This window comes from Coptis chinensis, chromosome 3, assembly GCF_015680905.1.
Source record: "Coptis chinensis isolate HL-2020 chromosome 3, ASM1568090v1, whole genome shotgun sequence".
NCBI lineage: Eukaryota > Viridiplantae > Streptophyta > Magnoliopsida > Ranunculales > Ranunculaceae > Coptis > Coptis chinensis.
The window spans coordinates 119,474,510-119,500,331 of record NC_141458.1 but is presented as its reverse complement, the minus strand read 5'-3'; the positions used below and the strand labels follow the sequence as shown (position 1 = coordinate 119,500,331).

The following is a 25,822-nucleotide window of genomic DNA, read 5'->3' as shown; positions in this document are numbered from 1 at the left end:
ATTGAATTGTGATTTTGGAATCCTTAAGTATGAATAAATGTCTAAATTCCAGCGATGGATGACACATCAAATCGAAAAGGGTTTTAGTAGGAGAATCATTTTCAAATTGGAAACTATTATTTTAAGAATTTATTTTTTTTTGTCTCATATTTTTTCGTAATTATGCGATTAGTTATATTGTTTATGAAAAGTTGGAAACTCTGTGAAACTCAAGATGTAATTATTTTTTTTTAAGTAATTAGTATAGTATTTAGAAAAAGTTTAAAGACTTTCAATGAAACTCTAGATAAGATTGTTTCCTTAATTATATCTTACTTTTTTAGTAGTAATTAGTAATAAAATTTAGAAAAAAAAAAACTGGAGTATCTGAGAGTCTTTCCCAAAAATAGATTAGTGAGGGTATAACTATAATATATCAAAAAAAATAGATTGATGAGGGGTATAATTATAATATATATCTAAGGATAAAGATATAAACCTGCCTTTAATGAGTGAAGAAGAGAAGAGAGAGTTTCGGTGGGAGAAAGAGGTTTTGTGGTTTACTTTGGGTCTCTTTTCGCAGTGTTTAATTTTGTGGGTCTCTTAACTTATTTTTTTCTCCTATTTTTTCTTAATTAGTCATGACACGTAGACGCTCTAGAAAAACTTCCTCAGTTGAAGAGGTAATTGAGTTTCCATGGGAGAAAGAGGCTTTGTGGTTTTCTTTGGATCTATTTTCGCTTTTAATTCTGTGGGTCTCTTAACTCATTTTTTTCTCCTATTTTTTCTTAATCAGTCATTACACGTAGACGTTCTAGAAAAGCTTCCTCAGTTGAAGAGGTAGAGGGCTAGTTTATTTGGTCCCACCACACGAAATTTTCTGCCTTGAAAAACAAAGTCGGCCATGCCGATCACTCATTTATTTTACGATGCGGACATGCCATCCACATTATGTTGATTTTATCTTATTTGGTTGTTTTGATTTTTTTTGGATGAATATCTTGTTTGGTTGTATGAGTGGATCTCCTTTGATAATGTATGGAAGGGGCCTAACTTTTTCCTTATATATATACCTGTATCTAGTAGTTCAAATTATTTAAGTTTTGAACTATGGAAGAACCAATTGTAGTGCTGAGAGAAACAAATCTCCTCTACTATTTTTCACTCCTTGCTTTACCCCTTCTCTTTCTAATCCTCAAGCAAATCAAGTCTCCTAGTAACCTTCCACCAGGACCATTTCCATGGCCAATCATAGGCAACATTCTCAATATGGGAAACAAACCTCATATTTCACTTGCCCGATTAGCAAAAGCCTATGGTCCACTCATATCTCTACGACTAGGAACTCAACTAGTTGTAGTTGGATCATCTCAGGCCGCAGCCACCGAGATTCTGAAAACCCATGACAGGATTCTGTCCGCTCGATGTGTACCACACGTGATCCCTGTTTATCCAGATCAAATCCATCTCTCAATGGCATGGGTAGATTGCAGTGATCAATGGAAGTATTTACGTACACTTTGTCGAACAGAGTTGTTTTCAGCCAAAGCGATCGCATCACAAGCAAGTGTGAGAGATAAGAAGACTAATGAGTTGATGGAGTTTTTTAGCTAAAAAGGAAGGTAAATTAGTGAACATTGGAGAAGTTGTTTTTGCCACTGTTTTTAATATGTTGAGCAATATATTTGTATCAAAAGACTTTATTAGTTTGGAGGAAGAGAGTGAGGATGGTGGTCTGAAAGGACTTCTGAGAAGATTTGCGGAGTTGGGTTCTACTCCAAATTTGGCAGACTTCTATCCCATATTAAGTGGATTGGATCTTCAAGGTATAACAAAGAAATCCAAGGAAATGTTTGGGCAGATCATTGGTGTATTTCGTGTTATCACGAAACAAAGAAGGGAGGATAAAGGTAATGATGTTTCAAGGCAAAGAGACTTCTTAGATAGCTTGCTTGACAGTGAACTTCACGACGATCAAATCAACTACTTGATTCAGGTGTGCTCCTGTGTGTTTGTGTGCCTGTGTGAGTTTGTGTACGTGTGTTTGTGTCTGGTTAAAATAAGAATTCCTACCACATAGAAGTCAGAAGTGAGAGGCGTTTCGGGACGACCGTTCACTCCTTAGCACTTGGAAATACCCTTTTAAGCACTTGGAACAAAAGCCCTTGCTGTATTTAATATCCTTGATTAGCTCTTCCTAGTTCCTACACTACCAAACTTACAGAGTTTGATCAAATTTCACTACAGAATTAAGGACATGGCAGCACCATAACCCTTAAACGCCTAACTTCAACTTAATTAACAAGATAATTTGCTTTTGCATCATCTTGCTGTGTAGTGGTAGTCGAACCTTCTACTTGGACCATATGATTGTCAAGATAAAACTGGGGTTACTCGAATTTGCATGTTTAGGTGCTCACATATTTTTTCCAATTGATAATGTCTACAGTTTTTTGCTTGTGCAGGAATTGTTCCTTGCAGGTGCAGATACTAGTTCCACAACAGTTGAGTGGGCAATGACAGAGCTTATAAAAAATCCAAAGGCCATGAGAAAAGTTTGTGCTGAACTTGAGAGAGAGACCAGTGGACACATTGTCAAAGAATCCGAGCTGCCTCATCTACCTTATTTACGTTCCACGGTAAATGAGACACTACGATTACACCCTCCTGCACCATTTCTCCTTCCCCATCGTGCCCTAGAAACATGCAAGGTGCTGAACTACACCATTCCTAAAGACTCTCAAGTGCTGGTTAATGCATGGGCGATTGGAAGAGATCCCAGTACTTGGGAAGACCCTTTGAGTTTTAAACCTGAGCGTTTTCTTGACTCAGGTTTGGACTTGAATTCAAGTAACTTCAAATTCATCCCATTTGGTGCGGGAAGAAGAATCTGTCCTGGACTGCCAATGGCTGCTCAACAAGTTACTCTTACTCTTGCCTGTTTAATCAACTGTTTTGATTGGTCGCTTCCACATGACATGCTTCTGAGCGAGCTAGACATGGATGATAACTTTGGTATAACGTCACAGAAAAAGAAACCTCTGGTCCTCATTCCCAAAGTAAGAAAGACGTAAAATTTGCGCTATATATGTTAAGTACTTCAGCCATATATATGTTAAGTACTTCAGCCACTCATGTTGTCGTTGGTCGACATTAATTTGCAAGAGCTTGTCGTTGGTCATACACTCATACATTAATGTATATCCATGTAAGTTCCATTCATGTTATCGTTGGTTTTTCTTTTCTATTTTGATTGACAAGCCTGTTTTAAATGAAATCAGTAACTCTTTGATGGCTGGTAGGGTTCGATCCCCAAACCTCTGGTATCATCACCCAAAGGTTTTACAGACTTTACTAGTCGGCACCTGCATCGTTGGTGTTTTCTTGTAATGCCTTTCAATAAGTTAAATACGATACCAACACACAAGTGAGACAATGCAATTGATCATACAAGAATGTTCAATGGGAAACTACTTCAGGTTTCACTTACATGGACAAACTCAACACAAGAATATATACTATAGCATTTACGGAAGATAAACACACCCAAAGAATAAAAAACCTAACAGAAGAATTTAAGAATTACAGGAAAAGTGCAGTCAAACAGAACTTTAAATTCACAACAAAATAAATAAGAAGAATGCCTTCCACCACTTCTGTTACAAATTAATCAAAGAATGACAACAAATTGGACTCGTATACTACTAAACATTTGACCTGAGAAGAACTGAAGAACAACTTGAACTGATAATATCTCTATCGTTCTATTACAAAAAAGAATGACAATGATCCGGGCTCAAATAGTACTGTGAATATCTGAAATGTTCTTAAGAAGTTTATTGAAATGTATAATAAGGCTGTCAAAGAATGAAAGAATAATAAATAACTTCTCCTACCTAAAAGAAATTTGCTTTACTTGCTTTTGTATTTTGAGAAAACACTAGAAGAAACCATTGCAATCAAGGTTGTGACACTGAGGACGAGCTGCCTGCAACATCTATGGGTGTCCAAGCTGAGACCGTGTATAGAGGCTGCTCTTGCCAACAGAGAGTAAGCCCAGCTCCATCTTCTCCTTGCTTCACCAAGCTGTACTTCTCACAAGAGTACATCTTTAGAAGCATTCGGCTCTGAAGCATCTCCCTATCTCCAATGCCCATGTTTCTAAACCCATTGTTCACCATCAGTTTCCTCCACTCTGCGAAACTCTCATGCCTTTCAAACCTGTCGCTTCCTTCGAAAGCAACTATATTTCTGATCTCTTTAGCAAACATCTCCTCTATTTTGATCCTGACGGAACTATTTAATGGTAAGCTTGCATCAATTGAATCAAACACAGCTGAGTAGTACTCCAGCGAGTTCGATACCCTTAATTCCAACAATGGGACATTGTGCTTCGCTTCTTGCTCCGCCATAAGAACAACCATGGGATTAGTGCTCCGTATCAACCCCAAAAAGTCCCTCAAAACTCCACCACTTTCATCATAAAGCATCTTATGTAGCTGTAGAATACAATTCACTGCTACACTTTCCTTCTCCTTCACATGAAGCATCCACAACCTCACATCCTCCAGTCTATCCACCACAGCATGGAACTCAAAAGGCAAGTTCAAGGCTCCAGCAAATCCTACCAGTCTATCTCCTGTTTCCTGTAGATCTTTCTTTGACTCTCCTATACCAGTAATTCGCACATGGCTTGGGGGACTAGACCTCGAAGCCAAACTCTGAATAAACTAGGCCACTGAAGCCCTTGTTTAATGTCGAAATCTATAATGTGAACCCTGTCTTTTCCTTCAAATGCTCTCAACAGCATCTCATTACATGTGAAATGGAGGAACTTTGGAATTGGGCTCACATGATTAAGAAGCCGTAACGACGTCCCTATTTCTTCTTCTACTCGATCAATTTCCCGAGGAATGGATATGTGGAAAATATGGGCCAACTATTACATACTACTAGAGTTACTCTAGTTATCAAGCCAGTCATCATTTTCTTCATCATTGGCTTCTTCGTCATTGGAAGCTTCATTTGTATTATTTGATCCAGCCCTCTTTTCATATTTAGCTACAATTGCATCTTGTTTTAGCTCTAAAACCCTTCGCAAACGAGGATTGACTTTGTCGAGTGACATTGCCAACAACCTAGTCTCATTTTCCTCCTCTCTAACACGGAGTTTTTCTTGCTTCAATAAGAACTTTTTTTGTGTCTTCTCTTGCTTCAATTTCATCATAGTTTGAAATTGTTCATTTAGAATCTCTTCTTTATTTCTTCGACTTACTTTAAAAGCTTCAAGAAAGTCATCCATATTTTTAGCAGTGGATGCAACATTACCCTCGACAGTAGGAGTAACTTTCTTGTTCTTCTCAATATCTTTTGCTCGCTTCCTACCGACCAACCTCTCCAAAAACTTTTGCATCTTTGTTAGGATCGTTATTCCGAAAGTACTGATGAAGGTGAAGGGGTAGAGTAAGGCGTTGAAGAGGTTGGGGTTGAGAGTGAAGAATCAAAACCTTCAACATCTCTGGATCTTGCTTTCTTCTTTGGTCTTGGAGCAAGCGTTTCGTTGCGTAACTGAGTTCTTTGTCACTTTGGCGTATTTTTTACTAGATTATAATAATCTTGCCATATTCATGGTTTCACAGTAGTAGCCGCATAAGTTGTTGCCGCGTCTAAAAGCTACGTTTATTAAAAAAAAAAAATCAATATCAAGTAGTATATAAAACGAAGTATAAATTAAACGAAGTATAAACGAATCTTACAATGTCTTCACGTCCCCACCCACTTGGAGGTTGTTCAAGCTTTTTCTTAGTATAGCATGATATTTGTTAAGAAACGGTAAAATAATCGACTAACGCTTGTGAGACTCCTTTCTACTTACAGTTGCGGTCAAAACCTTGAATTTGATATATCCTAGCCATAATTCGTTCCCAATAAACTTGTCCCGATTGATCATTACCTATTATAGGATTTTCTCCAATCTCAATCCACGCTTTAGTAAGAGCAATATTTTCTTCATTTGTCCAACTTGGACCCCTTCCTTGTTTTGGTTGTGACATTGAGAGTGTTGTGTGTGAAAATGAAGAAGATGAGTGTAGATATATGGATATAGAAATCCGGCCATTTTTTGCCCGTTTCTTTCCCGTTGGAGCACGCGACATTAGGAGTGGCGCGCGCCATTGGGACTGCCGCGCGTGGTGCTGGTCAAAGTCAAAAAAGTTGTGGGGCGACATTTGCAACGCGATATTACCAATGTCGCGCCGCATCCGCATCCAAATTGCCAAATTTGCGAACAAGAATGCGAACAAACAGGTGATGCGATCACCTAGAGATGGTATTTCGGGAAATTCCGATGCATTCCTTCAAATTTGAAGGATGCGACCATGAATACGTCCACCTAGAGATGCTCTTACATATATGGAGATGTTAAAAATTCAACAATGAATCACATGCATCAATATAGTTTGAAATTCCAAAAGTTTGATGAAAATTTCCCTAACGTCAAGAAATTCGACATGGTATACATCACATATTTCACAATCCGCACTTCGAAAATTCTACAAAAAATGAGAAATGAGAGAAAAGTACATATCAAGTTTTCATACGAAAATTTAGACTTGACTTGTGAAACTTACACAAGGATCAAAACTATCTTCTAGCTGTTAGTAGACGTTTTTAAAATACTCTATATCACTTTTAAGTCAATAATTTTGCAAAGTCAGGTAAGGTAAATTTCATTAATACATTGGTTGATGAGAAAATAATTGTTCATTTCATTTTGTCCTTCAGTGATTGTGGTATCAATGTGTTATCGATGGTGAGTATTGAAGTGGTGGTTGGGTACCTTTATATAGGAGGATTTCATGGCACTAGATAATAGATATTGGTAACTTCAGTAAGTATACTTTAGATTTTCTACCAAGTTCACCTGGGGAACGTGTCCCATGTAACTCCCATGTGGTTCCGCCACTGGCGACAGTGACAATGTTGCGTAGGTTTTTTTTTTTTTGACTTTTTCAATTTGACGCGACAGTGAAAATATTGCGTGGGGTTTTTTTTTTCACTTTTTTCAACTTGGGGCGACATTATCAATGTCGCGCAAAATTGACCTTATTCCAAATTTGCGACTATTATTTGCCTCCACCTAGAATTGGTCAAATTTTGTGAATACTTACCTCAAATTTCAGCCTCAAATATGCAGGTGATACTACCACCCACTACCTAAAGATACTCTTACTTATTTTCCTTATAAAACAAATGAAATAAAAAAGATTTGAACAAAAAATAGAAAAAGTAATTCAAAACAAATGCAAAACTGACCTTTCATCATCTTCTTTACAAACTCTTGACCAATTCGATCACGTATTACAAAAACACAAAAAGACCCAATGAAGTTGCGAACAAATGAAATGGACGCGTCTTATTTAAACTTCTAACATTTAACAGAAATGTCTTGCTATTTACTAAATCTTTTTGAAAAGTTGAATCTTGAAATGGGTTTCAGGGTTATTAGTTCAATGCATTTGCTTCAAGTTTCTGATTTTCCATTAATTATTCTTTGACGTTAGTTTAATGTAATTGCATCCACTTTTCAATTTCCCTTTAATTATTATTTGAAGTTAGTACAGTAGAATTGCATCAACTTTATGATTTTCCGTTAGCTAATTTTTTATTTTAGTTTAATGCAGTTACATCCAATTTCTGATTTTTCGTTATTTATTCTTTAAGGTTACTTCAATGCAGTTGCATCCAATTTTTGATTTTCTGTTAATTGTTCTTTGAGGTTAATTCAATACATTTGCATCAAGTTTCCAATTTTCCGTTAATTATTTTTTTATGTTAGTTCAATACAATTACATCAAATTTATAATTTTCCGTTAATTATTCATTTAGGTTAGTTCAGTGCAGTTTCATCCATTTTTCGATGTTTCATTAATTAGTCTTTGAAATTAGTTTATTGCATTTGCATATAGTTTCCAATTTTCCGTTAATAACTCTTTAAGGCTAGTTCAATACATCTGCATCTAGTTTCTGATTATTTATACTTTGAGGTTAGCTCGATGCAATTACATCTGGTTTATGATTTCCCGTTAACTATTCTTTGAGGTTATTAATTTCCATGCATTTGCATTTAGTTTCCAATTTCCCTCAAATTATTTTATGATGTTAGTTCAATGCAGTTGCATTTGGTTTTTGATTATTTGTTAATTATTTTATGAGGTTAGTTCAATACATTTGCATATAGTTTTGATTTCCGTTAATTATTATTTGAGGTTTGTTTGATGCATTTGCATACCGTTTTCAATTCTCGTTAAATTATCAAATTTCTAATTTTACATTTAGTTATTCTCTGATGTTAGTTTAATGCAGTTGCATCCAGTTTCCGATTTCTAGTTAATTACTTTTTGAGTTTAGTTTATTGTATTTGCATAAAGTTTTCAATTTCCCGTTAATTACGTTTTGAGCTTAGTTATGTATTTGAATCTAGTTTTCGATTTCTTTTTAATTATCCAATGTGGTGTGTAATATCAACTTCTACTGGTCCTTTTGTAGTGTCCTTGCAAATATGACATAAAAATAAATTATGTTTGATTTACTATGTGGGATCATCGAAGATTATCCAGCTTCCGATTTTTCGTTAATTATTCTTTAAATTATGCATGACTCACTATATGTGGAATCTTCAAAGATTATCTACGAACGGGTGTTGTTATATTAATTATTATTGAAAAAAATATTTGCAACTATGCTTAACTATTATATATTAATATTATATTAATCACTCATCCAAATTTCTTATAGCGTGAAAATCTTACTCTAGCTCCATTAAAAAAAAAGAACTCGCCTTTTGATAAAACCCTTCAACTTCATTTTGTTATTTAATAATATAAGTTTGATTGAAGTTTTGTGAGATTGCCTAATAAGGCGAAGTTCATATTGAAGCTACTTGAATAGCAAGGAGTTCCTAACCATCCATACGAAAAGAGATAAGATAAATATCATTTTAAATGCAAAACTATATTTATCGAGACATTCCCACAATATATAATCCAACTATATTTTGAGGTTAGTTCAATGCAGTTGCATTTTCCGATTTCCGTTATTTATTTTTTGAGGTTAGTTCAATGTAGTTGCATCCAGTTTTCGATTTCTCGTTAATTATTCTTTGCGGTTAGTTCAATACATTTGCATCCAATTCGATCAATTTCCAATTTCATGTTAATAGTTCTTTGAGGTCAGTTTTAATGCATTTGCATCCAGGTTTTCGATTTCTTGTTAATTCTCTCGAGATTAGTTTAATGCGTTTGAATCCGGTTTCGATTTTCGGATTTTATTATTTGATAAGGTTGCATTTGCATCTAGGTTTGATTTCTCGTTAATTATTGTTTGAGGTTAGTTCAATGAATTTGCATCCAGTTTCGATTTCTCGTTAATTATTTCTTGATATTAGTTTAATGCATTTGCATCCGGTTTATTTTTTGAGATTAGTTGGTAAGTTGCATCCGGCTTTCCGATTTCCTTTAATTATTCTTTAAGATTAGTTCCACAAATTTGCATCGTGTTTCCAATTTATAATTAATTTTTCTTTGAGGTTAATTCAATGCAATTGCATTCAGTTTCCAATTTTCCGTTAATTTAATCTTTGAGGGTTAATTCAATGCATTTGCATCCAGTTTCCGATTTCCCGATAATTATTTTTTTATGTTAGTTTGATGTATTTGCATCCAAGTTTTGATTTCCCGTTAATTATTCTTTGAGGTTAGTTTAATGCAATTGTATTCATATTTTGATTTTCTATTAATTACTTTTTAAGATTAGTTTAATGCTTGCATTTGCATCCGATTTTCGATTTTCCGTGAAATATTATTTGAGGTTAGTACAATGCATTTGCATCCAATTTTCAGTTCCCGTTAATTGTTGTTTGGACGTTAGTTTCATGCAAAATTATTATATATATTTTAAAATATTTGTCATTATTGGTTTGCCGTTATTTTATTTTATTTTATTCATTTTCTATTATATATTTTGTGATGTTATTTTTTGTATAATTTAATTTTCCACATCTAATTTATTTTGGTTTCGTATATAATTTATTTAAGCCCAATGTCCACTTTAACTGAATCTCGTTATTCCGCCGTATATATATATAGTGTTTGAAAAATTATAAATTTATAAATTTAATTTGAATATGTCATAATTATTGTGGTCGGAATTGTGATTTTTGGAATCCTTAAGTATGAATAAATGTCTAAATCCCACAGTGAATGACACATCAAATCGAAAGGGTTTTAGTAGGAGAATCATTTTCGGTGGAAACTATTATTTTTAGTAATTTATTTTTTGTCTCATATTTTTTTTAAGTAATTAGGGCGATTAGTTATATTGTTTATGAAAAGTTGGAGACTACGTGAAACTCTAGATGTAATTGTTTTTTTTAGTAATTAGCTATAGTATTTAGGAAAAGTTAAAGACTCTGTGAAACTCTAGATAAGATTGTTTCCTTAATTATATCTTACTTTTTTTCAGTAGTAATTAATAATAAAGTTTAGAAAAAAAAAAAAAAAAAAAAAAAAAAAAAAACTGGAGTATCGAGAGTGCTCCCAAAAAATAGATTAGTGAAGGTATAACTATAATATATCAAAAAAATAGATTGATGAGGGTATAACTATAATATACTAGCCATGCAACCCTAATTCCACGTGGGCGGGCCTCGTTATTCTTAAACCCATCATGTATGCGGGCCTATATTTAAGGGAAGCACTTGGAAGTTTAACATATCCATATCCAATAAGTAATCCATATCCATATCTATTAACTAATACATATCCATATCTATTAACTAATACATATCCATATCCATATCCAATAACTAATACATATCAATTAACTAATCCATTGTTTTTTAGAATTTGTTTTTTTTTATCCCATGCGTACATTTGAAATAATGAAATAATGAGTAATCCATATCCATATCTATTAACTAATACATATCCATATCCATATCCAATAACTAATACATATCAATTAACTAATCCATTGTTTTTTAGAATTTGTTTTTTTTTATCCCATGCGAACATTTGAAATAATGAAATAATGCGTAGATTTGTTTTTTGTTTTAGCATAACACATGAAAGGACAATTTTAATTTATATTAAATTAGAGAGCAGGCCAAATTCAGGGTTAGTTTGGTAAGAAGGCAAGTAATTATTTTTCAAATAGGGACTATTTTAAAAACTTTGCTGACGTGGCTCACTATGAGCATCTTGGGAGAAACGGATATTAATATCCATATCCATATCTATTAACTAATACATATCCATATCTATTAACTAATACATATCCATATCCATATCCAATAACTAATACATATCAATTAACTAATCCATTGTTTTTTAGAATTTGTTTTTTTTTATCCCATGCGTACATTTGAAATAATGAAAGAATCGTAGATTTGTTTTTGTTTTAGCATAACACATGAAAGGACAATTTTAACTTATATTAAATTAGAGAGCAGGCTAAATTCAGGGTTAGTTTGGTAAGAAGGCAAGTAATTATTTTTCAAATAGGGACTATTTTAAAACTTTCTTGGCGTGGCTCACTATGAGCATCTTGGGAGAAACGGATATTAATATAGGTAGGACTAGATTTTGGACCGGGCATCGCCGGGATCTATTAAATATTTTGTGTCTTTGAAAAGGCTTTACAAAATGTCTCACACAAAAGTGAATATGCTATCTCAATTGGATCCCTTAGTTTCCAAGTACTTATGCACCATAATGTCATTTTGGTCATTAACATTATTTAGGTTTATTTTCAATAAAAATATATTATGATTCAAAAATTTGCCGTAATTTTCAAATAAAATTATCTTCAACTCGATCTAGCTTGTACAATAGTTTTATTAGATTTATGGTGATTTAGCGACAAATTTTGAATCGAGAATATATTTTATTGAAAATAAACCAAAATACATTAATGAGCAGTGATTATCATAAGTCTTGAAAACTAAGGGATCAAATTGAGATAGTCTCTTCACTTTGTGGTTTAGAATATTAATCCGTAATTTTCAAATGAAATTATCTTAAACTCAATCTAGCTTGTATAATAGTTTTATTAGATTTATGGTGATTTAGCGGTAAAATCATCGCCCGCTTACATACTAATGTGTACAAATCACTAAAACATATTGATTGTTCTACTCTCACTTGAAAAGATTTATCACATGAACGTGTCCTACGAATGGGTGTTGTTATATTAAATTATTCTAAAAAATATTAGCAACTATGCATAGTTATGAGATATGAAAATTATATTAATTACTCATTTAAATTTCTTGTACCACTCTTTATAAAAATGAAGCATCAAACCTTGATAAAACTCATCGACTTCTTTTTATTGTTAGGTTTAATAATAGAAGTTTGATTGAAGTTTTGTGAGAATGTCCAATGTGGCGAAGATAATATTGAAGTTACTTGAATAGCAAGGCATTCCCAATCACAATAAAAGAATTATAATAAACACTACTTGAAATGCAAAATATATTTGTCGAAACATTTATTCCCCATATATATAATACAAATATGTTTTAGGGTTATTAGTTCAATGCATTTGCATCAAGTTTCTGATTTTTCATTAATTATTCTTTGAGGTTAGTTTAATATATTACGTTGCATCCAGTTTCCAATTTCTCATTAATTATTCTTTAAGGTTAGTTCAATGCAGTTTCATCAAGTTTTCGATTTTCTGTTAATTATCATTTGAGGTTAGTTCAGTGCAATTGCATCCACTTTATGATTTCCCGTTAGTTATTCATTAAAAGGTTAATTCAATATAGTTACATCTAGTTTTCGATGTTTCGTTAATTAGTGTTTGATATTAGTTCATTGCATTTGCATCAAGGTTCCAATCTCCCGTTAATTACTCTTTGAGGTTAGTTCAATACATCTGCATCCAGTTTCTGATTTCCCGTTAATTGTTTTTATGGGTTAGTTCGATAGTTTATAATTTCTATCACGGTTTATATATATGTAAGAGTCTGTTTTTATAAACTCACTCTTGTTTTGGGTTCCTAATTACTCATAATTACTCATGTGAGGAGGCTAAAAATTGAACATTTATGCTTTGAGGTCGGTCGATGCAATTACATCCGACTTTCGATTTCTAGTTAACTATTTTTTTGAGGTTATTTCAATGCATTTGCATCCAATTTTGGATTTCCGTTAGTTAATCTCTAATTTTAGTTTAATGCACGGTTGCATCCAATTTTTAGTTTTCCGTTAATTATTCTTTGAGGTTAGTTCAATGCAGTTGCATCTAATTTTCGATTTTATGTTAATTGTTCTTTGAGGTTAGTTCAATGCATTTGCATCAAGTTTTCGATTTTTACATTAATTATTTTTGAGGTTAGTTCAATGCGGTTACATCAAATTTATAATTTTCCGTTAATTATTCATTTAGGTTAGTTGATCTGAGTTTCATCCATTTTTAATGTTTCATTAATTAGTCTATGAGATTAGTTTATTGCATTTTGATCAAGTTTCGATTTTCCATTAATAACTCTTTAAGGTTAGTTCAATACATCTGCATCTAATTTTTTATTATTTATACTTTTAGGTTAGTTCGATACAATTATATTCAGTTTCTGATTTTCCGTCAACTATTCTTTGAGGTTATTTCAATGCATTTGCATTTAGTTTCCGATTTCCCACCAATTATTCTATGAGGTTAGTTCAATGCAGTTGCATTCGATTTTTTATTTTCTGTTAATTATTTTTTAAGTTAAGTTCAATGCATTTGCATCCAGTTTCCGGTTTCCCATTAATTATTATTTGAGATTTCTTTGATGTATTTGCATATCGTTTCCGATTTTCCATTAGATATTTTTCAAGGATTTGCATCCAATTTCTAATTTCCCGTTAGTTACTCTCTGTCGTTGCAATTTGCATACAGTTTCTAATTTCTCATTAATTACTCTTTGAGCTCAGTTATGTATTTGAATCTAGTTTCCGATTTCCTTATAATTATCTAATGTGGTGTATAATACAAACTTCTACTGATTCATATGTAGTGTCCTTGCAAACATGACATAAAAAGTAAATTATGCTTAATTTACTATGAGCATGGGATCATTGAAGATTATGCAGTTCCCGATTTCTCGTTAATTATTATTTAAATTATGCAAGACTCACTACGTAGAATCTTCAAAGATTATCTACGAACGGGTGTTGTTATATTAATTAGTTTGAAAAATATTTGCAAATATGAATAACTATTATATATTAATATTATATTAATTACTCAACCAAATTTCTTATAACGTGAAAACCTCACTCTCCATTAAAAAAAAAACTCACCTTTGATAAAATCCTTCAACTTCATTTTGTTGTTTAATAATAGAAGTTTAATTGAAGTTTTGTGAGATTACCTAATAAAGCCAAGTTCATATATATTGAAGCTACTTGAATAGCAAGGAGTTCACAATCATACGAAAAGAGATAAGATAAATACCATTTTAAATGCAAAACTATACTTATCGAGACATTCTCACAACATATAACCCAACTATGTTTTGAGGTTAGTTCAATGCATTTGCATTCAGTTTCTAATTTTCTGTTATTTATATTTTGAGGTTAGTTCAATGCAGTTGCATCCAATTTCCAATTCCCGTTATTTATTTTTTGAGATCAGTTCAATGCAGTTGCATCTAGTTTCTGATTTCTCGTTAATTATTCTTTTCGGTTAGTTCAATACATTTGCATCCAATTTCCAATTTGTTGTTGTTAATTGTTATATTATTTGAGGTCAATTCAATGCATTTGCATCTAGTTTCTGATTTCCCATTAATTATTTTGTAAGATTAGTTTAATGCATTTGCATCCATTTTTCGATTTATCATTTATTATTTAATAAAGTTGCATTTTCATCTAGTTTCCGATTTCCTGTTAATTATTGTTTGAGGTTAGTTCAATGAGTTTACATTCAGTTTCCGATTTTCCGTTAATTATTTCTGGAGGTTTTGCATCCAGTTTATTTTTTTAGATTAGTTTAGTGCAGTTGCATCCGGTTTTCGATTTCCCGTTAATTATTTTTTAAGATTAGTTCCATGCATTTGCATTATGTTTCCAATTTATAATTAATTTTTTTTGAAGTTAGTTCAATACAATTTGCATCTAGTTTCTGATTCTCTGTTAATTTAATCTTTGAGGGTTAGCTCAATGCATTTGCATCAAATTTCCGATTTTCCGACAATTATTTTTTTATGTTAGTTTGATATATTTGCATCCAAGTTTTAATTTTCCGTTAATTATTCTTTGAGGTTAGTTTAATGCGGTTCTATCCATATTCCGATTTTCTATTATTTACTTTTTAAGATTAGTTTAATGCTTGTATTTGCATCCAGTTTCCGATTTTCTGTTAAATATTAGTTACGTTGAGGTTAGTTCGATGCATTTGCATCTAGTTTTCAGTTCCCCATTAATTGTTTTTTTTTTACATTAGTTTCAATCAATATTATATATATTTTAAAATATTTGTCATTATTGTTTTGCCGTTATTTTTTTTTTCATTTTCTATTATATATTTTGTGATGTTATTTTTTGTATAATTGTTTTTAACTATGTTTTGAAGCCATGTTAAGGATATATTTGAAATAAATCGGTGTTTTATCATAGACACTAAAATTGTATGATTTGTAATAGGGAATTAGTTTTATAAATCACCTATTTTTTTGCAATTTTTTTTATTTGATCAAATATATAATAATTGGAACACTAAAAGTGTTTGATTCGTAATAGGAAATTACTTTCTACACATCACCTATTTTTTTAGCAATTTTTTTTTTATTTGATCAAATATATAAGAATTGGAAATACACTCAAACTGTCTAAAGAGGTTCAATGTACGTGGGATTATAGGCTAGTGCCACATAGGATAGAGAAAAAGCTAACTCTCATATTAGAGTGCCACATAGGAAAGAGAAAATTCTCTTTTAAAGGTCTCTGCTTTAGTATATAGATAGTAGATATCTAAGGATAAAAATATAAACTGCCTTGAATGAGTGAAGAGAAGAAAGAGTTTGATTGGGAAAAAGAGGTTTTGTGGTTTTCTTTGAGTCTATTTTCGCAATGTTTTAATTCCGTGGGGTCTCTTAACTTATTTTTTTTTTCTCCTATTTTTTCTTAATTGGTCATGACACATAGACGCTCTAGAAAAAGCTTCCTCAGTTGAAGAGGTAGAGGGCTATAATATATTTAAAGACTTTACTAGTTTATTTGGTCCCACCCCACCTAAATTTTCTGCCTTGAAAACACAAAGTCGGCAATGCCAATCACTCATTTAGGAGAAGAAAGAGTTTCCCTGGGAGAAAGAGGTTTTGTGGTTTTCTTTGGGTCTATTTTCGCAATGTTTTAATTCCGTGGGTCTTTTAACTCATTTTTTTCTCCTATTTTTTCTTAATTAGTCATGACACGTAGACGTTCTAGAAAAGCTTCCTCAGTTGAAGAGGTAGAGGGCTATAATATATATATATGAAGACTTTACTAGTTTATTTGGTCCCACCACACGAAATTTTCTGCCTTGAAAGACAAAGCCGGCAATGCCAATCACTCATTTTTTTTGCCGCTAAATCGCCATAAATATAAGAAAATTATTATACAAGCTAGATCGAGTTTAAGATAATTTTATTTGAAAATTATGGATTAATATCCTAAACCACAAAGTGAATAGGCTATCTCAATTTGATTCCTTAGTTTCCAAGTACTTATGCACCATAATCGATACTCATTAACGTATTTCGGTTTATTTTTAATAAAAATATATTCTGATTCGAAAATTTGTATAAGATATTTTGTAAAGCCTTTTCAGTACACAAAATATTTAATAGATCCCCATGTATTTCAAAGTCCAAAATCTAGTATATATCTAAGGATAAAGATATAAACTGCCTTGAATGAGTGAAGAGAAGAGAAGAGAGAGTTTCGATGGGAGAAAGAGGTTTTGTGGTTTTCTTTGGGTCTCTTTTCGCAGTGTTTTAATTCCATGGGTCTCTTAACTTATTTTTTTCTCCTATTTTTTCTTAATTAGTCATGACCCGTAGACGAAATTGAGTTTCCGTGGGAGAAAGAGGCTGTGTGGTTTTCTTTGGGTCTATTTTCGCTTTTAATTCTGTGGGTCTCTTAACTTATTTTTTTCTCCTATTTTTTCTTAATCAGTAATTACTCGTAGACGTTCTAGAAAAGCTTCCTCAGTTGAAGAGGTAGAGGGCTAGTTTATTTGGTCCCACCACACGAAATTTTCTGCCTTGAAACACAAAGTCGGCGATGCCAATCACTCATTTATTTTACGATGCGGACATGCCATCCACATTATGTTGATTTTATCTTATTTGGTTGTTTTGATTTTTTTTGGATGAATATCTTGTTTGGTTGTATGAGTGGATCTCCTTTGATAATGTATGGAAGGGGCCTAACTTTTTCCTTATATATATACCTGTATCTAGTAGTTCAAATTATTTAAGTTTTGAACTATGGAAGAACCAATTGTAGTGCTGAGAGAAACAAATCTCCTCTACTATTTTTCACTCCTTGCTTTACCCTTCTCTTTCTAATCCTCAAGCAAATCAAGTCTCCTAGTAACCTTCCACCAGGACCATTTCCATGGCCAATCATAGGCAACATTCTCAATATGGGAAACAAACCTCATATTTCACTTGCCCGATTAGCAAAAGCCTATGGTCCACTCATATCTCTACGACTAGGAACTCAACTAGTTGTAGTTGGATCATCTCAGGCCGCAGCCACCGAGATTCTGAAAACCCATGACAGGATTCTGTCCGCTCGATGTGTACCACACGTGATCCCTGTTTATCCAGATCAAATCCATCTCTCAATGGCATGGGTAGATTGCAGTGATCAATGGAGGTATTTACGTACACTTTGTCGAACAGAGTTGTTTTCAGCCAAAGCGATCGCATCACAAGCAAGTGTGAGAGATAAGAAGACTAATGAGTTGATGGAGTTTTTAGCTAAAAAGGAAGGTAAATTAGTGAACATTGGAGAAGTTGTTTTTGCCACTGTTTTTAATATGTTGAGCAATATATTTGTATCAAAAGACTTTATTAGTTTGGAGGAAGAGAGTGAGGATGGTGGTCTGAAAGGACTTCTGAGAAGATTTGCGGAGTTGGGTTCTACTCCAAATTTGGCAGACTTCTATCCCATATTAAGTGGATTGGATCTTCAAGGTATAACAAAGAAATCCAAGGAAATGTTTGGGCAGATCATTGGTGTATTTCGTGTTATCACGAAACAAAGAAGGGAGGATGAAGGTAATGATGTTTCTAGGCAAAGAGACTTCTTAGATAGCTTGCTTGACAGTGAACTTCACGACGATCAAATCAACTACTTGATTCAGGTGTGCTCCTGTGTGTTTGTGTGAGTTTGTGTACGTGTGTGTTTGTGTCTGGTTAAAATAAGAATTCCTACCACATAGAAGTCAGAAGTGAGGGGCGTTTCGGGACGACCGTTCACTCCTGAGCACTTGGAAATACCCTTTTAAGCACTTGGAACAGAAGCCCTTGCTGTATTTAATATCCTTGATTAGCTCTTCCTAGTTCCTACACTACCAAACTTACAGAGTTTGATCAAATTTCACTACAGAATTAAGGACATGGCAGCACCCTAACCCCTAAACGCCTAACTTCAACTTAATTAACAAGATAATTTGCTTTTGCATCATCTTGCTGTGTAGTGGTAGACGAACCTTCTACTTGGACCATATGATTGTCAAGATAAAACTGGGGTTACTCGAATTTGCATGTTTAGGTGCTCACATATTTTTTCCAATTGATAATGTCTACAGTTTTTTGCTTGTGCAGGAATTGTTCTTTGCAGGTGCAGATACTAGTTCCTCAACAGTTGAGTGGGCAATGACAGAGCTTATAAAAAATCCAAAGGCCATGAGAAAAGTTTGTGCTGAACTTGAGAGAGAGACCAGTGGACACATTGTCAAAGAATCGGAGCTGCCTCATCTACCTTATTTACGTTCCACGGTAAATGAGACACTACGATTACACCCTCCTGCACCATTTCTCCTTCCCCATCGTGCCCTAGAAACATGCAAGGTGCTGAACTACACCATTCCTAAAGACTGTCAAGTGCTGGTTAATGCATGGGCGATTGGAAGAGATCCCAGTACTTGGGAAGACCCTTTGAGTTTTAAACCTGAGCGTTTTCTTGACTCAGGTTTGGACTTGAATTCAAGTAACTTCAAATTCATCCCATTTGGTGCGGGAAGAAGAATCTGTCCTGGACTGCCAATGGCTGCTCAACAAGTTACTCTTATTCTTGCCTGTTTAATCAACTGTTTTGATTGGTCGCTTCCACATGACAAGCTTCTGAGCGAGCTAGACATGGATGATAACGTTGGTATAACGTCACGGAAAAAGAAACCTCTGGTCCTCATTCCCAAAGTAAGAAAGACGTAAAATTTGCGCTATATATGTTAAGTACTTCAGCCATATATATGTTAAGTACTTCAGCCATTCATGTTGTCATGTTGTCGTTGGTCATACATTAATGTCTATCCATGTAAGTTCCATTCATGTTATCGTTGGTTTTTCTTTTTTTCTTGATTGAGAAGTCTGTTTTAAATGAAATCAGTAACTCTTTGATGGCTGGCAGGGTTCGATCCCCAAACCTCTGGTATAATCACTCAAAGGTTTTACAGACTTTACTAGTCGGCACCTGCATCGTTGGTGTTTTCTTGTAATGCCTTTAATAAGTTAAATACGATACCAACACACAAGTGAGACAATGCAATTGATCATACAAGAATGTTCAATGGGAAACTACTTCAGGTTTCACTTACATGGACAAACTCAACACAAGAATATATAGCATTTACGGAAGATAAACACACCCAAAGAATAAAAAACCTAACAGAAGAATTTAAGAATTACCGGAAAAAGTGCAGTCAAACAGAACTTTAAATTCACAACAAAATAAATAAGAAGAATGCCTTCCACCACTTCTGTTACAAATTAATCAAAGAATGACAACAAATTGGACTCGTATACTACTAAACATTTGACCTGAGAAGAACTGAAGAACAACTTGAACTGATAATTTCTCTATCGTTCTATTACAAAAGAATGACAATGATCCGGGCTCAAATAGTACTGTGAATATCTGAAATGTTCTTAAGAAGTTTATTGAAATGTATAATAAGGCTGTCAAAGAATGAAAGAATAATAAATAACTTCTCCTACCTAAAAGAATTTGCTTTACTTGCTTTGTATTTTGAGAAAACACTAGAAGAAACCATTGCAATCAAGGTTGTGACACTGAGGACGAGCTGCCTGCAACATCTATGGGTGTCCAAGCTGAGACCGTGTATAGAGGCTGCTCTTGCCAACAGAGAGTAAGCCCAGCTCCATCTTCTCCTTGCTTCACCAAGCTGTACTTCTCACAAGAGTACATCTTTAGAAGCATTCGGCTCTGAAGCATCTCCCTATCTCCAATGCCCATGTTTCTAAACCCATTGTTCACCATCAGTTTCCTCCACTCTGCGAAACTCTCATGCCTTTCAAACCTGTCGCTTCCTTCGAAAGCAACTATATTTCTGATCTCTTTAGCAAACATCATCTCCTCTATTTTGATCCTGACGGAACTATTTAATGGTAAGCTTGCATCAATTGAATCAAACACAGCTGAGTAGTACTCCAGCGAAGTTCGATACCCTTAATTCCAACAATGGGACATTGTGCTTCGCTTCTTGCTCCGCCATAAGAACAACCATGGGATTAGTGCTCCGTATCAACCCCAAAAAGTCCCTCAAAACTCCACCACTTTCATCATAAAGCATCTTATGTAGCTGTAGAATACAATTCACTGCTACACTTTCCTTCTCCTTCACATGAAGCATCCACAACCTCACATCCTCCAGTCTATCCACCACAGCATGGAACTCAAAAGGCAAGCTCAAGGCTCCAGCAAATCCTGCCAGTCTATCTCCTGTTTCCTGTAGATCTTTCTTTGACTCTCCTATACCAGTAATTCGCACGTGGCTTGGGGGACTAGACCTCGAAGCCAAACTCTGAAATAAACTAGGCCACTGAAGCCCTTGTTTAATGTCGAAATCTATAATGTGAACCCTGTCTTTTCCTTCAAATGCTCTCAACAGCATCTCATTACATGTGAAATGGAGGAACTTTGGAATTGGGCTCACATGATTAAGAAGCCGTAACGACGTCCCTATTTCTTCTTCTACTCGATCAATTTCCCGAGGAATGGATATGTGGAAAATATGGGGCCAAAGCCTCGCAGCTCGTAGTGCCAAAGCTTCAGTAAAGTAAGCTGTGACACGATGAATCACAGTACCATGTGGAGAAGCTAGCTCCCCAAGCCTAGATAAAAAATTTGAGATAGCTGCAATGTTCATTGAGCTGATTGAATCAACACAAGCTAGCAGTAAGCTCACAAGCTCAAACCCCTGATGCTCCCTTTGCACGCGCTCCTCACCTGCTAATACTATCACATCCTCAGGCAGATAAGGAATTTCAGACCCATTATCAGTTTCATCATCTTCCGAATACGCCTCTATCCTTGGAGTCGATCCACGACTCTCTGACGAAGTACTTGATCCTGACACGACATTCTTAGTATCTTGGCTAGTCTCAACATCATCGTCACCTTTGTCTGTAGTCTCAGCCCAAGGATTGCTTGACACTAGCATTGATGGTAAGAAAACCTCATTAGGCCCAAAACAGACCCTTTCTTCCTTTGATGATTCGACAAATGGAGCCACAAGGCCTGAGAATCCTGGCATTGACCGCGGCACTTCAGAAGTCTGTGGACACCAAAAGCTCCCACTACCAAATTGGCTAACACTCATTCTCTCTGCATCCGAAGAATCAACAGGTGTCGTAGTACCGCTCCCACTTCTCCTTCTCTTAGCTCTATTGATACAGCCTTCATCCAATGAACTCTGTTCAGCATACCTCTTCAAGTTCTTCTTCTCCTTCTCCCACAAACCTTCTTCAATCTCTCGTCTTCCTTCCCATAATGCCGATTGTGCACTGGCAAGTGAAGGTGAGAGACGAAGCTTTGGCACCATTGAACAACTACCCTTAGCTTCATTAGGTACCTCCACCGACAGGCCAACGGGTCTAATAATCTGGGATCGCGTAGCATCTCTTCGTGGAAAGTTACAAGGGAAATCCAATCTCTGTGTGCTCATCGAGGGTAACTGGTAATGACAAGCCTTCAACTGGTTTGACGCTTCACTCCTTAATCTATGCCTCGGCGACAACAATGTAGATCCTCCAGCCAACATCCTCTACTTCCAATTAGCCTTAAAAAAAGTTTTTCTTACCTTAAACCCTTCCCTGATCCTTGGTATCCACAGTGACTAAACAAATGTATCTTCCAATATAAACACGCTTTTGAATGAGTTTTTCGCAAACTAAGCTACTTTTGATGAATCAAAGAATGGGAATAAATGTGAAAAGAAACAAAGAAACACGAAGAATGAATTCGATGTAAATGTTATGAGAAAAATAATAGTAATTAGTAATTAAGAAACAAAATATATATCTATAGAATGCAATAAAGAATGAAAGAATTTATGGATTAAAATTAAACGTGCATGGGATTCAAATTTATTCAAGAAAACTCATTTAAAGAAAGCTATGATTTGGCAGTGCAAGAGTTAAAACATGAACAAAAAGAAAAGACATGCAAATAGAAGTTGGTTACACTTGAAAATGAAATTGAGGAGTAAATACTTCATACCCAAGTCAGCATTTGAAAGCTGTAATCCTTCCATGATAATAGCTGTCTCTGTATTTGAAGCAAAACCCAATTGAGATAAAACTTCAACCATGAAGAAAAACTTGAAGAAAAATGAAGATCAACCCAAATTCCTATTTTGTCTCAAAACCTCACCACCATCTTGCTCAACTCTGCTAACTCCATGTGTGGTCCTGCACTTTGCTTTTTCTGGTTTTGTTGTTGATTTGACGTGAAGAATAGAAAAAAGGGTACCTGAGTTAGATTCTTATTATTGTCGTTTTTTCCTGATCGTTGGATATGGAGATCAACGGATGAGATTTGTAGAGAATATGACCGTTGGAGTATGTTTTGCTAAATATGACCGTTGGTGGAATAGTTGGTACGGAAGAGATACTCATTTCTTCTTGGATTTGTTAACCCACGTAAGCTTCCACGTGCTTGTCTCCTAAATCCTGATATCCGTTTTACTTGACCGTTGGGTTTCCTAAAAGCTTGTATCGAATCATCTACTTAGTCACATACTCACATTTACCTGGTCACAAGTTTGGAGACAGTAAGATCTGGTCATTGGATGCTATTATTCGCATCTGAACTAATAAGAACATTTTCACATGTCAGCTGGCCTTCTCATTCACGGGCGATACAGCCCAAAAAACAAGATTTGTCGAGCAACAAACGCAGTAATGCCTATGAAAGCATGAATGAATGGCCGAACATTAAAATTTTTGCCGAGACATTCGCATGCATCGTATAGGTTTGAATCTTCTTTGGATCTAAAATTAGATTTTGAATCCTGTTAGATCAATGGTTTACATTTGAAATTATGAAATTATCCAAATTCATTCATGAGTTAATTGAAGTTATGTTGGCAGGATATGTGCAATGACTGTTTGCTCGTTGCAGATATTATTAGAAACAAAGTACAACTTCGTAATTATTAAATCAAATAAAAAAACACTGTTAGAAATGGGTCTAGGAATATCTCAAAGCCAAAATGTTGGAGGGGTATGAATTTACCGAAATGCTATTTGTCGTGTGGATTTACTCGGATCTAGAAGCGAGTTCCTTTGTGTCAATGGAAATCGAAGTTGTGCAATTGGGAAGTCGGAGTAGAAGTTCTCATATAAAAAACTTGGAGTCCACTAATCCATGTAAGCTGCAAATCAAGTTAAAATGTCTTGATTTTGCAGGAATTCGAGCAATCAGAAGATTTACACTGTGCGCTTTGGTTGGGTCGTCAAAACAAGTCCAGCCCATCATTAGAGAAAACAAATTAGTTAGTGTGAATTGGGTCGGGCTGAGATGGGCCTACTAAAGCCTTATAAGTTAGCTTCTTTCACTGAACCATTAAACTAGTTAACCCAGTGACCACTTCAGGTTGTGACTTACTTGTTTTTTATCTAACTAGTTTTTTGGACGCTCAATGAGCATGAAATTCACTGTGAGATGTATGTTGTCATGTTGATATGTACAAAAATTGTTACATATAATTATCTACTACACAAAAATAAAAAATCAAGAAAACGTGCATGGCACAAACAAAAATATACTAATGATTATTGTGGCACTACTATTTGTAATTCTCATTGACGTGGTGTTTATATATATTTTATTTTTTTGGAGTCAAAGTTAAGTTACTAAAATAGTCATCATTAACAGAAAACTGTGGCGATGTTACACTAGTTATTAGTACCATGATTATAACAGAATCCCCCCACAAGTCATTATCAACTCCTCTTTTGTCTTTTCATTCCCTCTCATCATCTCCATTCCCTCTTCCCTCCCAACCAACCCCCTCATTTCCTCACTCCATTTTCAAGATGGGTACTAGAATCCCATCACACCAACTTAGCAGTGGACTCTATGTTTCAGGAGATAGACCAGAACAGTTTAAAGAACGACAATCATCAATGGGATCTCGTCCCGTCCCGTCCTGCGACTTTTTTTGTTTCTTTTTCGAACATGATGTTTTCATACCGTCGAGCTTGTGTTTTTTACATTTCGTCCTAATTTTAAAGTCACATTTGCATTGGGCAACTCCTAGTAACTTCTCACTAAAAAGGTAAATATGAGAGGAAATAATCCTATGTGGTGCCTATGTGAAAGTAACAAGTTGTTACTTACATTGAGAATGCTCTAACCATATGGAATATTACATTCCGTCCCATATGTTTTTTTTTTTAAATTTACCATCGATATTTTGTGTTTTTTTTTATATATTTCAATTGTTTTCGACATTTTTTTAATTTCGGATGGGATTTTAGATTTCGTCTGGTTTTTAAAGTCACTTTTACATTGAATAAGGCCCGGTAGCTTCTCACCAACAGGTACTGTAGAGGTAATATTTATTCGACTGAACTCGGTTATGTCGAGTTGCCTACGTATCGAGTTCCTTAGTGAACTCGAATAAAGTCGGACGTAGTTCGAGCTTTTGAATGGTTGATTGGAGGGGAGATGAAGATAGATGATCGAGAAGATGGAGAATTGGCCTCCCTTGAGAATGGAGAAGACGCCTCCTTTTATAGGTGTAGATCCCCCTTTTGCACTATCTTGATGATTGTTTTTACTCCTTCTGTTACGAAGTAATGATCTCTTATTAATGATGTTGTTGACGAGCTTGCAGCAGTTACGTTTCTTAGGTCGTATGCACAACCTGCTTGTAGTCTAGGCACGTGGTCTACCACGAGTATTTAAGAGTGGAGGGTACTGACACAACCCCTTTTCTTTATATCACTGTTTGTAGAATAGTAGTGTAAAGAAAGATAATAAAGGAGAATGCGTGTCTTACTTGGTTGAAAATTGAGATTGTTGTGAATTGAATTTTCTGTGTTTGTAGGCTGGATGTCGTTTGTTACTTAGAGCTTTGTTGTGAGTTGATGTGGTAGGTCTTACATCATAGTGCGCAAATCGTAGTTCGTAGTGCGTAGATCGTAAATCATATGTCGTAGTGCGTACATCGTAGTTCGTAGATTGGATTTGACTGATAATTAACCTTTGAGTGGTAATTACAGTTGAATCAAGTTTAACCCTATCAGAAGCCTTAAGTTGATTTGTGGTCCTTT

The 25,822-nt window shown here is 34.6% G+C and overlaps 2 protein-coding genes and 2 pseudogenes across 4 annotated transcripts; 2 read left to right on the top strand and 2 right to left on the bottom strand.

Annotated features, from left to right (window-relative positions):
• Positions 1–1,016: 1,016 nt before the first annotated feature.
• On the top strand, positions 1,017–3,224 carry LOC147513702 (putative (S)-N-methylcoclaurine 3'-hydroxylase isozyme 2; annotated as a pseudogene). The gene is made up of 2 exons (XR_015215594.1): positions 1,017–1,975; positions 2,445–3,224. The product of XR_015215594.1 is annotated as a putative (S)-N-methylcoclaurine 3'-hydroxylase isozyme 2 (transcript).
• Positions 3,225–3,801: 577 nt separating this feature from the next.
• Positions 3,802–5,392, bottom strand: LOC147513701 (scarecrow-like protein 28). Its single transcript, XM_086598945.1, is given in 3 exon segments — positions 3,802–4,702; positions 4,705–4,918; positions 5,255–5,392. Coding segments are annotated over 3 exon segments (1,116 nt in total). The 3' UTR covers positions 3,802–3,938.
• Positions 5,393–17,479: 12,087 nt separating this feature from the next.
• LOC147513700 (putative (S)-N-methylcoclaurine 3'-hydroxylase isozyme 2) lies at positions 17,480–19,643 on the top strand. Its single transcript, XM_086596888.1, has 2 exons — positions 17,480–18,381; positions 18,845–19,643. Exons 1-2 carry the CDS (start codon positions 17,656–17,658, stop codon positions 19,451–19,453), a joined length of 1,335 nt encoding a protein of 444 aa, XP_086453014.1. The 5' UTR covers positions 17,480–17,655; the 3' UTR covers positions 19,454–19,643.
• Positions 19,644–19,936: 293 nt separating this feature from the next.
• LOC147513699 (scarecrow-like protein 28 pseudogene) lies at positions 19,937–22,448 on the bottom strand (annotated as a pseudogene). The gene has a single exon (XR_015215593.1). The product of XR_015215593.1 is annotated as a scarecrow-like protein 28 pseudogene (transcript).
• Between the last annotated feature and the right edge of the window lie 3,374 nt (positions 22,449–25,822).